Genomic DNA, 13,695 nt, shown 5'->3' on the forward strand with positions numbered 1-13,695 from the left:
AGATTGCAGTTTTATGTATAAATTTGTTCACATGCACATTTGAGGAGATATGTGAACAGAGAAGATTTCTCTAGGACTGATTAATGTTGGCTTGTAAGCAGCTACTAACCCGGTTGCAAATGAGTGGTAGCAACTGCCAGCAGGTGGATCAGGCAGAATTCTATATATTGAAAGTAATTCAGTTCCCCACACTTCTTTTTAGGCAATTAATGTCATAAATTACTCACGCAGACATAGGAATCTTATAAATGTCAGCTGCTGGATCTAGACCACGGTTGATTTTCTGAGCATGCAACTCCATTGTGCAGTGACTTCTGGTGCATTTTTGGACCCTATTCAAATCAATGGCTATTACAAGAGGCAAATTGCTTTCCTGCAAAATCGGAAAAGCAGCTAATTTTCCAAGCCAATATATCATTTGTACATTACCCACTCATTACACAGTCTGCAGCCGCTGGACTGATTTTGGGAGGCTGCTCTGTGAACAATTATCCTCCAGTTTTATTTTGTTTGCATCAACTTCAAGTTAATTTCTGGATGAAATTCCGTGTGCCTGTTCTTACCTATAAAGCCCAAACAGTTTGGGACCAGGACACTTGAAGCTCTACCTCCTCCCAGATTGTCCTGCATCCAGTGTCGAAGGCCCTGCTATGCACCCTCCTGCTTTCAAAACCTCAACTGGTTGGAACATGAGATGGGTCCTTTTCTACTGAGGCGTCTGACTCGTGGCTCCATCTCCCCCCTGTATTTTTTGCTTCAGAAACCTTTCAATGTAGGTTAAATTTGACTGTTTTGTCCTGCTCCTGATTCTGCTGTTCAGGTAACTGAACCGTTCTTAATTTGAACTTTTAAAAATTGCAGGTTAAGTCATTTTATGAGCTTCTTTGTATGCTGCTTTGAGGGTTTTTGTAATTAAAGAAAAGTGGGACATGCATTTTTAACTAAATAAAGTAACTATGCAGTTTAGTGGGCCAGAGGACTGTGCACTTGCGCAACTCCTACCTGTTTCTTGTGTAGATATCCTGCATAGGCCCCTCCTAAATGAGCCTGATTTTATGTCTGTCCACCAATGGTGGTTCCTGTAAAGGGTCTTGCCTATAGCAAAGCTCTTCAAATAAATTATAGGCTGTTACAGGGAAAACACCCGAATCCTGTGTTCTTAGAAGCAGTTTATTAAGGAAAAGTTACAAAACATTTGTAAAACAAAACAGCATTGAGATGGCAAAGATTCAGTATAATATACAGGCCTGTCAATAAATTACAGCATCTCTAGAAAGCACTGGTTCCTGATAGACCACCAAATGTAGCATAAATCTTTAAATTTGGGCTCAGGAAGCAAAGCACACACAGACAACTGTTTGTGGAAGGATGGAAGAAAGTGTGTTTTGGCTGTGCTGAAACCTTGTCCAACATTCAAGGAAATAAAATTGCATGGCAGAGGCTTTCTGCCAGAAGTACTGAAAAGGAGAAAAGGTTATGCCTCAGCACACTATTCAATCTTTCCTTGCTGCTGGTCAAACATGAGACAGGATAAGCCACTTGGTACTGCAGTGTGGAAGACCAAACCTTTCCTGGTTTCTCAAAGCAGAGCAAACTCAGCATGAGCAGCAGCTGCCTTTGTCAGAATTCCTTCATTCTGTTAGGAAACAGGGATAATTCACGGCATGGAAGCATATGACTCAGTTTCATTACTGAAATTGCCAAGCAGCTGTTGGTCTGCTTTCAGTGGTGGCATTTAACTGTGATAGGTTAATCTGCTTGTTCCAGCTTAATTTTTGGCTGAGCTGGCTCTGTTTAAAAGCAGGTGTAGTGATCACTATTAAAAAGTGTGGTGAGGGTGGACAAATACCTAAGATGCATTGTTAACCATACTGAAAGCCATAGCTCAGAGCAGTCTAGAGTCCAAGGCTTCTGCACTCTTTAAATCGGGCAGTTCTTTCTACTAATTTGAAAGGAGCTCTACAGGACCAGCCCAGGAGCCCCAAAATTTCAGTTCCTAAGGCAAATATTAGATTTCTATTTAAATAATCGGGGCTTTCGTTTTAAAGGAGGTGTCACGGCTTAAATTGATTTGATTTGTTCCAAACGGAGCAGTTGGTCCAAGGACGCTATATTAGAGAAGCATCACTCTTGGGTTTACGCATTCCTGGCTTTACAGCTGCACTAGCTGAAGCCGTTGGTCCAAGGCAGTAACAGATTAACCATCCTGACTTTGTAATATGGCACAAGTTTTAAGTGTCAACATGGGCCACTGAACAGACTAGTTGCATCCAACTTATGTGGCTGTTCCAAAACGTTTAGCCCCAGAGATTATCATACAGGTCCCTCTTTTCCAGTGTCCCATAACCGTCATCGGTAGCTTAACAGCTACAATGTGAAATTCACATGGAAATCAACATACACCAACAATGCTGTTAGACAGCCAATTTCAATTTCTTTTTCTTAGACTTCATGACAGCTGGCAGTGAAATCTTGAATGCAGTCCTGGAATGACAAAAAATAATAATCCTGGCTGGGTTGCTAGAAGCTGCACCTGTGGGTGTGTTCACACATAACATTAAGCCATTGTTTGTTTTATCTAAGATGTGTTGAACAATCCAGGATCAGTCTTGTGATCAGGCAAAGTAACAATGGCTTGTTTCACCTGATGTTGCTTTTGTTACCTAACTGCTCCTGCCTTGCTCCAGGTGCCTATGGGCAGCCCACAAGGAGAACCCGGGTGCAACAGTACTCACCTCATCCACAGTTCCCAGGGGCCTGTGTCCAGAGGCACAGTGGAGCCAGAACATGGCCATTGTGGCCAACAGCCATTGGTAGCCACATCCGCCATAATTTGTCTACTATTTTAAAGTTTTCCCAGCTGATGGCCATCATCACTTATTGTGGGAGCAAATCCCACATGCATTGTGTGAACAGGTACTTGTTATTTGTCCTGAATCTTCAACATGTCTAGTAGGGTCATGCAGCTTAAAAAGGTGAAGGGGTCAAATTCCTGTCTACAAACTACTGAAAACTATGCCCAGTTCCAATTCCCACAAACATGATGAACACATGTCTGAAACCCTCTCTCTGCAAGAATGAGGGCCAGAAACTTTTTATTGCTTTTATGCAGAGAATGCAGAACAAATGCAGCCCTACCTGGACATGTTTTATTTTAAATACATATATATATAAATATATATCAAGGTCACTTACTCACAAGTGGTGCAAATTGGACTGAAGCTGCAGAATACTGTGTGGACAAAAGAACAACAACAGATACATTCAGACAGTCTGTAGACTAGTTAAGGAAGGCTACAGAAATCAATCAAAACCTGGTGAAACCAATCAGATAATAAGACTTACTTGACAAACACACAGAGCAGACATAACCGATTTCAATGAGATTTCTGTGGCAGAAGCAGGCAGCTCGGTAGTCAACATGAACAGGGGGTGGGAGAATTAGCTGCGATCTTTGTTCTTGGTCAGGCAAATATACCCACTGTAGTAATAATAATAATAATAATAATAATAATAATAATAGCAGCAGCTTTCTAACTTCAGAGAACATGGCTAGATTAAAGTAGGGGTCAGGTGAAGGTAGATTAGGATGCATTAGAAAAGCGCAGGGTGATTTGCAATGTTTGACAGGAGTTCCCAACTCCCAATTGTCACAACACAGTAAGTTTTTTTTCTAAACTACTGTACATTGTTAGAATCCTTGAGCATAGTAACCCAGATGTGGCTTTGACCTTGCATATCCAGCTCACTCCAATGGGTGGTTCATGGGGTTCATTTGGCCACTGGCGCCACTGTTTCACACCTGGCTCTAGCTGGGAGACATTGGGGTTCCAGTATAAAAAAGATGCTGACAACCAGGTAAATTCCACAAGCCTTAAGTCTGCCCACACCTGGATCTGAGGACTAAGAATGTCAAGGACTTGCTTCCTGGATAAAGCCAATGTCTGCTGAGCCCGTTGCTTTGTTTCCAGTGGTGGTTAGTCAGTTATCTTTGGCAGCTTGAAAGCACGGTGCATTGTCTTATGTTCACAAGCACATTGTCTCTGAACCTGGAGGCTCCATTTAATTCTTGGGTAGGCAAACTAAGGCCCGGGGGGCTGGATCCGGCCCAATCGCCTTCTCAATCCGGCCCGCGGAAGATCCGGGAATCAGTGTGTTTTTACATGAGTAGAATGTATCCTTTTATTTAAAATGCATCTCTGCATTTTATGGGTTATTTGTGGAGCCTGCCTGGTGTTTTTACATGAGTAGAATGTGTGCTTTTATTTAAAATGCATCTCTGGGTTATTTGTGGGGCATAGGAATTCATTCATTTATTTTTCCAAAATATAGTCCGGCCCCCCACAAGGTCTAAGGGACAGTGAACAAGCCTCCTCCTGCTGAAAAAGTTTGCTGACCACTGAGTTTATTTCATGACTGAGAACCTCTTATACAGCTATGCTCTATGGAGCAATGTCTACCTATCCGAAATGTTAGCACAAAATTTATTCATTTACCCTCCCTGGAAAGCTTTAAAAAAACTTGCTGGAATGGCATACAAAGGATGAAGAAGTTAAATCTGTTATGATACAATGGGCCAGAGATTTTGGATATAATATACAATTTAATGATTGGATTAAATTATGGAATGAAAATATCAAATTTACCGCATGCACTGCGTTAAAGGAAAATGTTATGAAAATGATGTACAGATGGTATATTACACCATCTGTAATATATAAAATATATAATATAAAAGTTGCAAAAATGTATAAAACATGTAAGAAATGTTGGAAATGTAAAGAAAAGGATGGCACTTTTTACCATATGTGGTGGGAATGTAAGAAAGTGAAGAGCTTCTGGGAATTGATATATAATGAATTGAAGAAAATGTTGAAATATACATTTGTTAAGAAACTAGAAGCCTTTCTTTTAGGAATTATAGGAAATGAAATAAATAGAAAGGATTGTAAACTTTTCCAATATGCAGTAACAGCGGCAAGAATATTACTGGCCCAGAAATGGAAACAGGAACAAGTACCAACATTGGAGGAGTGGAGAATGAAGCTGATGGACTATGCAGAACTTGATAAACTGACAGGGAAGATTAGATATCTACGAGATCAAAAGTTTATCGAGGACTGGGGAAAGCTAGTGGAGGATTGGGAATGTATAAGTGATAATGAAATAACGTTAGTGGCATTTAAAGAAGCTCTGTAAAAACCTAAGAAATATTGTAAGAAAGAAAAACAGGTGTGGAAGGGTATGTTAAAAGGCAATAGCAAATTTAGGAAATGTGTACCGGTAATTAAAAAGTTTAATTTGCATGATTGTCAGAGAGGCTGAAGGAAGTCCAAAAACGAGAAAATTTGTTAAAGTTGTAATGTGGTGCGATATGTATTTTTCTTGATGAAAATTAATAAAAAATATTATTTTTTAAAAAAGGAAAGCTTTAAAAAAACTGTAAATCACTGCACTGAGAATCAATCCAAGGCCACAAAAGGTTTGGGCATCCCATATGTCAAGAAGGAAAGGGGCACTCTACAGATCATCACACAAAATGCAGGCATGACTCTTGGCCCAACAATTTCTACAACCTTTTTCATGGAGCACTTTTGAACCAGAATAAATATAGAAAAGTGGAACTCACCAGCAAATACTGCAGCAGAGATGGCATATGGGGTACTTTCAAGTAAATGCCACCAGTAATATCGCAAGCCTGGAAAACATGGCGTTATTACTTTAAAAAACAATGTAACACCAGGAGGAAGTAAGCAGCTTAGTGGTAGAACATATGCTTTGCATGCAGAAGGCCCCATGTTCAATCCTGGATTATTCAGGTAAGATTAGGAAAGACCCCGCCTGAAAGAGATACTACCAGTAAAGCGAGGCGGACTCAGCATAGGGAATGGCCTGACTCAGCATAAATGTGCCTGGGGCCTGTACATATCTGTTAATTCCCTTAAAAATAATAAAAAGTTCCTAGACCTCATGACTGTCACAACCTCTTCCTATTTTCTAGATATCTGGGTATTCTAAAATTTACTTCAAGGACATGGAAGCCCCTCTCCTGCAAAATAATTCCAAGATAACAATACCTTCCATACTCAAACTATGTGCAAATAATGCACATTATTTAATGATAATGATAATAGTCAGATGTGCTGCAATAACTTCCCAGATTGTGCTGGGATTTATACTGGGGTGCTGATCAAAAGGCTTCCTAACACTATAATCTATTTGCAGGACAGAAAGACAGAATTGTAGAGTTAGAAGGGACCCCGTGGGGTCACCTAGTCCAGCCCCCTGCAGTGCAGGAATCACAACTAATGCATTCTGGTAAATAAAGCACAACAACCAGCAGCTGTGCCTCCTTTTCTGGATGACGTCTCACTCTTCTTTCCCCTCCCTGCCCCACCTACTCCAGATTTATGCAGCCAATGACAATGACTCAGTAACATCTTACCTGCTGCAAGAGCCCTGAATCAGAATCCAGAACGCAGGCATCAATCAAAATATTCTGAAAAACCAGGGGAAATGAGAGTTAGGTTTTATTGGAAATGTGAGTAAAGGAAATGGGAGTTTTGTCTTTTTATTTAAACCGTTTATATACCATGTAACTAGAAACATCTCTAGGTGGTTTACAAGGATGCAATATAAAAAGTGAAAATCAGTTCTAAAGTCAGGCTGCAATTAAAATGCTAGCTGGAATTTTAAAAAAGGCAACAGGAGGCACTGGAAGTTCAACAGGGTGGAGGTCTTACTGACCTCAACTGGAAGAGTTCCACAAAATTGCGGCCACAACTGTGAATCCAGGACTCTGGTGGATGCCACTAATAGTGACCCCCCTCCCTCGTGCAAAGACCTCAGTGATTGGGCAGGAAGATAAGGGATCAGGCAGCCCCAAATTATTAAGGAGCTTGCACATTAATACAAGCAGGAAAGGAGTAGTAACAATAATAGTAATAGAAGTAATAATATTTATACCCCGCCCGTCTGGTTAGGTTTCCCCAGCCACTCTGGGCAGCTCCCAACAGAATATTAAAGGGAAGGGCATGCAAGCTTGAGGGTTGCTGCAGCTCATTCTTGCAAGAATCCACTAAGGTTTAGCATCAGAACTGAGCTGGGTCCATGAGTTCATGGTGAAGGCAAGTGAGGATGTGGACTTTAATCTATGATGTGGTGGTCCGACTCTGTAGAAGGCAGCTTCCAATGTTCCAAAAGCCGGAGCCACAATAAACCCATTGCTCCAACAGCGGAGAACCTGTGGCCATCCACAGATGTTGCTGGACGACAACTCTGGCCGTTCCTGACTTGGCCATCTTGGTTGGGGCTGATGGGAGTCAGACCCCAACAGAATCCAAAGGGCTACAGGGTCTCCACTCTTGTTTTTAAAGGTGCTTATCATTTGTGTGGGTGTCGGCATTTTAAACTGTCAGCCCCCCCCCCCAATGTCTTGAACACAACAACGGAATTTTAAAAATCAGGACTGGGACGATACCCAGAGGCATAGTTAGGCTCCGTTGCACCATTGGCAAGTGCAGAGCTGGCACTCTCCCGTCCCTGGCGACCTCTGCTGAGGCACCCAGGGGAGAAGTAGCCCAGGCAGGCTCTGAGCCGCTCCAAGCCAGAGTGGAGAGGCACAATTTTTGCACCCCCATGGGCCTGCACCCTTGGTGGGGGCCAACCTGGCCAACCCCAGAGTATGCCCCAATTTTAACATGTTAAGAAATACTGCTGGTGTCATAATCAACTATTAGCATCACCTGTTTCTGGGCTGCAAAGATCACATTCATGAAGTTCATGTACTGCAACGCACTGTCTTCAGCAGCTTTTATGACCTGGGTGAAGAAATTGGCATTTCTTAGTCTACTATACTGACCAAGTGGAGTCTGCTGGGATTCAGTATTTGTAAGGAAATCTGAAAAGTCTTACCAAAATCCTAGACTTGATTTCCTGGCTGGCTGCAGATTGAAGGAGGGGAGGGGGAAAGAGGAGAAATATACAGATATAATTGCATCTAACTCCGAAGCTTTGCTGTCAGTCTGTTCACAAAATCTCTATGCAGCCTCCATTGTTTGTTTTCTTTAAGCAAGGTTAAATGTTACATCACCTGACTACAATCATAGCTCAGTAGCAGAGCACATGCTTGGCATGCAGTTGCAGGTTCAACACCTGACATCTCCAGTTTAAAAAAAAGGGATCCAGGAATCTACCTTGGTAGCTCAGTTGGTAGAACATAGGACTCTTAATCCCAGGGTTATGGGTTCGCGCCCCATATTGGGCAAAAGATTCCTGCATTGCAAGGGGTTGGGGTGGATAATCCCTGTGGTCGCTTCCAACTCTACAATTCTATGAAGTGATGGGAAGATCCTTCTCTGACTGAGACCCTGAAGTCTGGAGGGGACCACAATGGCACATACTGGAGCAAACTGGACTAGATAGACAAACAGCCTGGCCTGCTGTAAGACTGCTTCCTATATACCCCAAACATTGTTAAGGACCGGCTGGAAAACAGGATATGAAACCTTCGTTTAAAGATATTTCAGAAACTCTTGTTAGTATCAACCATGGTTAATTGCAAACCATAGTTTAAAACAGGGGTTTCCCTATATTTGCCTTCCAAGTCCAGAGCTTAGTTTGGCAAGCTATACTATAGTTTTGCTGTATGTTTCAGACCTTAACCAGAGCTCAGGTATGAATGCATCAGGCCAAATTATATCTAATATCTGCACAGAAAACAACACACACATGCAAAGGTCAATTAATAAATCTTAAAAGTAGTAAGCTCATTTAATTCAGAGTAATAAAGATGAAAAAAAGTCAACCCACATTTCTCTCTCTCTTAATTTGTTCCCATTTTTATTTTAAAAACCCCAGTAACTGTTACTGAGTTAAGCATAATACTGTACCTTTTCCCTCTTTAGTTATCCTGTGAATATCTAAGACATGTAATATTCAGGAATAATTTGTTAAAAATAAGAGCATCTTCATGTAACAGATATTATAAAAGCAGAATTTCTGGGTTATGGGTACTAATACATCTGGCCTGATATATAAGGTACCTTTTTATGCTTCCATGGGTGAATATATATGAACTGCCACCTCTTTTGCATCAATCAGCTCTCTCCTTGCCTTTTCCATTAAACATTTAGCATAACTCCTTCATCCTCCTTCCTGAACTGTGACCATGCCTAAGTAGGGATAGCTTCATTTATCCCCACTTCTCTCTTGCTAGGCTTGTCTGTCTCTCCCTTCCCCCGTCCAAATGTATACTGGATGCTCCACTGTCAAGATGTATGTAATACACTGGACGCTCCTTGGGGGCAGAGACCTACCGCTCTCCCCCCACCCTTTTTTTGCTTATAAAACCCTTTATAAAGTATGATGCAGAATGACAGCACAACACATGCATACAACAAATTCAGGAGTGGTTGCATAAATTATCTCCATTCTTTGGTTTTGAAAGAACAGGAAAAACTTTAAAAGTCTGGTTTCAGAAGGATACAGCAAATTGCTTTAGCAAGAGATCCTGCCAGTAATGATTCAGTCTGCTGCCCTCTTATTTCAGCTGCCACAAAAGAGAAATCACACACACAGACACAACACAGAGACAAAATGAGTACATGGTTTGGTATTTCTTGGCTTTATTGTGTTAATTGCACATTATGCTTTAACTACAGGTAGTTCTTGATGATGATGAAAACCTGTTAACCATTTGCTGTAGATTTCCTTCCCCCATGGAAATTAGACTTGAAAGAAGGATTCTATTGTAACTTATAGAACAGGTTGTGTTGTGTGCCTGGTTCTGGTATGTGTGCAGTGCCCACAAGGTTCTCTAGTTTGCAAATGTGCCCACAAGCCTGAAAAGGTTGGTGCCTTCTGTTCTAGGGAATAATTCAAAGGCACATGAGACCACTCCCTTGCTGAAGCTAAGCATGTCCGGGTCTGGTGGTCAGTGCCTGGGAAAGGAGATCTAAAATGTTAGAACTAAAGAAAGAAATGTATAGTGCAGGGGTTCTTAAAGGGTGTGGCAGGGCAGAATGGCAAGTGTGGCAGAAAGATTCAAGGACAATCAAAGAAACATTTAAACATTTCAGTGCAGTATAGAATAGTATCAAAATGATTTTTTATTTGCAGAATAAGGATAGGTATCTTTTTAAAATGAGAGCAAGAGCATCACGTGATACCGAGGACAATCCTGGTTGTGATCCAGAATCGCAGTTTGAACAGAGTGCTGGACAAGACTCATATATACTTATACCTTGGGAGTGATTTCTGTTCTCATAAAGCTGCATTGTTTTATACTTCCTGGATACACCATTTTCATATGCCATTTTGTTCTATGTCATAAATCAGGCACTGCTATGAGTTGTTTCTTTTTGTTTTCTTATTAATTAAAAAAAAAAAATCTGGAAAGTGTGGCCCAAAGAAAAAAGTTTGAGAACCACTAGTATAGCCATTTAAATCACACATGGTATTTGCAGTGTAGGCATCTCTCAAGACTAAATAAGAGCAGGTGGCAATTGTCCGTGTCAACTTGGGTGGAGGGAACAGCCACAAAGGAAAAAGAGAAAGTGGATGATGCAGCATCCAAGGGGTCTGCATCCAAGCCTGTAGGCCTCCAGATGTTACGTCCTGACCACTGGCCACACTGAGTGGGGCTGACTGGAGCTGAACAACATCTGGAGGCCCCCAGGTTCCCCATCCCTTACATAAAGCAAAACTGCCTTTCATAGTAATGCATTCTAAGGGAAGTCAACCCTCTACCTGGTCATAGGGTTAAATGGTTTAGGGGAAAAGTAAGTAGGAAACACAGAGACTGTGAAACAGAGCAGAGCAAACCAGCTTCTCATCTTACTGTTGGTCATAAGGTCCTTGATCTCTTCTGCAATAGTTTCATTTATTGTTGTTAACAACTCGTATTTTCCATCCTTGCTGCCAGATATATTAGATTCACCAAAGAGATCAGCTGGTGCCCAATGTTTTCCAGGGTAGAGGAAACGACTAAGAGAAATTGAAGTTGTATTAACATAATTACCATAATTAATTGCCACAATATGAAGCATCAGACAACATTCAGCATTAAAGACAAGATGAAAAGTAAAAAGGAAATGTGCATGATTTTGTTCCTACTGATTTCTATCATACACTTCAGCATATAAAATGCTTTAGAGTTCAGTTCTCATTTATCTTCACAGCAACATTGTGAGGGCGGTAAGCCCCCCTTTGCCATTTACATGCTCACGTGGCTACAAGCCTCTAGGTGAGCAATCAGAGCTCATGCACTGCCTTGCTGGATCATTCACATGCTCACCTGGCGCAAGTCCAAATACATGAATCATCTTTCTGGATCAGACAAAATTCATCGTTGTCAGCACTGTTTCCAAAGAACAGCCAGTTTGATGTCTTTTGTGAGGCTCCAAAGAAGAGTAAGTCTGAGATCCAGCCATCCCACCACTGTTTAACTTCAGAATCTGATACGCTGCTATTTGAACTTCACCCACCCTAGCCTCTTCCTAGTGTAGTCCATCCACAGCTCTCTTTCCAAATGCCTGACCATTAAAAAGCTACAACCATCCAAAAAGCTACAATACCTTTCCTGTATATGACTGGCTATCACAGCCAGTTTGTTGTTGCGGTTCATAAATAAGTGCGAGTTTCCCAACACCATGGCTGCATCGAGGCATTTTGATAATGTAAGCTGTGGGTAAAAGCAGGGGAGAATTATTAAACACCACAGAGATTTAAAATGGGAAATTAAATTTGTGAACATCTCATCAAACTGTACTTAGGTTGGGCCTTGACAACTGCCCAACAATGCTGACCCCTGGTGCTGGCTCTGCACTGAACACAGCACATTAGCACACTGAATTAGCACCTTATCAGTCCAGTTCTAACTACAACTGACATAGGACCATGCATTTAATTGGAAGTTCTTCAGACTCACAGGAGCATTTATTTAGTATCAACGCTGAAGACTTCAATCTAGATTATAATGCATCCAAATTAGTGTTGTTTTTAAAAAAGGTCAGAAAATCAATGATCCTGACATAGGTTTCACATATAATGGGAAAGTCTTACCTCTGAGCCTCCTAATGCCTGCTTTCCCCACCAAATAGGGTTAGTGTCAACAACAATGACTAAGAGGTTCAGCTCATCATCTGGAAAAAAATAATGAAACATCAGCCCCCAAAACTGTGAAAACATTAGCTGACAGTTTCCCAGCTCTGTAGGAGGATTGAAATTTGCAGTCTATATCCATTTTGTTTGTTGCTGTCTCTTAATGATCTACAGAAGGTGCAAGGAACCATTGCCCTCCAGATGCTGTGGGCCTACAACTCCCATTATCATTATTGGCCCTGTTGGCTGAGCTTGGTCAAAACTGGAGTTCAACAACATCTGGACAACAACACAGCTTCCCCACCCCTAATCTACAGGGAGAAGAAAGGAGATTCCAACTAAACATCAGGAAGAACTTTCTGACAGTAAGAGCTGTACAACAGTGGAACAGACTCCCTCAGAAGGTGGTGGCCTCTCCTTCCTTGGGAGGTTTTTAAGCAGAGTGGATGGATGCTTTAGCTGAGATTCCTGCATTGCAGGGTCTTGGATTAATGACCTTCAGGGTCCCTTCCAAATCTACAATTCTATGATTCTATGAGTCTACATCCATCCACAGAGGTGCTATAACAGCAGGCCTGCTCAGTGTGGAAAGCTTCCAGTGTCTTCTTAAATAGATGCAGCAGCAGCCCTTGGGAGTTACATTTCTTTCTTTCTTTCTGAATACTGTAGTGTTGATGGGAACCAAGTGTATGTAACCTTGAGCTCTATGATGAAAGACAGGTGGGATATAATTGTAAGAAAATAAAAGAAAATCTTTGTAATATCTCTTTGAGTTAAATACTATTATTTTCATTTTACAGATAGGAAATGTAAGCAAATGTGCAGGCAGTTGGCACCTGTCTGTCTCTGGAGGCAATGGAGGGGTGCCACGCAAACAAAATTTTACTAGTCCTAAAAGCCCAAGAAAGTTGCCAGAAAAGAAAGAGGTGTGGCGGGAGGGGAGAGTGAAAGTGGAGGAGAGAAAGCTGTAATCAATTATTTTGCTCCAGTTAGCACTAATGCTGTTAACATGCAAATGAAAGCTGATCTCTGTGTGTGTGGAGATACGTTTGTGCATTTCAGTGGGTGTTTAGTAGCCTACGTTTACACCTGAATCCCAAGGAGGGGTAAAAATTGTGCTAAGAGGTGAGTGCTTAGCTTAGATCCCATTTTAAATGCAGTTTTCTTTTTTAAAAAAGAGGGGGGGGGAGTTCTGCTCATATTTAAGGACCAGGAAAAACACTCAGCACATGCTCAGACGCAGCCACACCACAGAACCAGAACTTAAAACACACACAGGAGGAGGAACCTGACAGCCACGCGCGTGAGACTCCCTCCCTCCGGGCTAACTCAAGAGGAGCCCACGGAAGGAGCCAGAATCGCCCCGCCGAGCCTTCCCCGCCCCGTTTTTGCCTGAAATCCCGGGGCAGCAGCGGGGAGGCGACGCCAGGCGCCGCAGACTCACCTCCGCTCATATCGCCCCGCAGCAGGGACAGGAAGGCGGACTTCCGTCGCTCGAGAATGAGGTCACGCCAGCTTCTGGCGCGTCATCCCGACGTCACTTTTCCCACTTTCCCTCCCGCTTCCCCGGAAGTAACTGCAGCATGGAAAGGT

General features: G+C 42.0%; 1 protein-coding gene across 1 annotated transcript; it reads right to left on the reverse strand.

Moving 5' to 3' along the window:
• Positions 1–1,156: 1,156 nt before the first annotated feature.
• Positions 1,157–13,658, reverse strand: GTF2H3 (general transcription factor IIH subunit 3). The gene is made up of 13 exons (XM_083717627.1): positions 13,547–13,658; positions 12,064–12,143; positions 11,577–11,683; positions 10,841–10,986; positions 9,488–9,550; positions 8,892–8,921; positions 7,915–7,943; positions 7,746–7,820; positions 6,446–6,499; positions 5,630–5,698; positions 3,346–3,481; positions 3,196–3,232; positions 1,157–2,484 (listed from the first exon to the last, which is right to left on the reverse strand). Exons 1-13 carry the CDS (start codon positions 13,554–13,556, stop codon positions 2,415–2,417), a joined length of 906 nt encoding a protein of 301 aa, XP_083573753.1. The 5' UTR covers positions 13,557–13,658; the 3' UTR covers positions 1,157–2,414.
• Between the last annotated feature and the right edge of the window lie 37 nt (positions 13,659–13,695).

This window comes from Podarcis gaigeae (assembly GCF_964106915.1).
Source record: "Podarcis gaigeae genome assembly, chromosome: 16".
Classification (NCBI taxonomy): Eukaryota; Metazoa; Chordata; class Lepidosauria; order Squamata; family Lacertidae; genus Podarcis; species Podarcis gaigeae.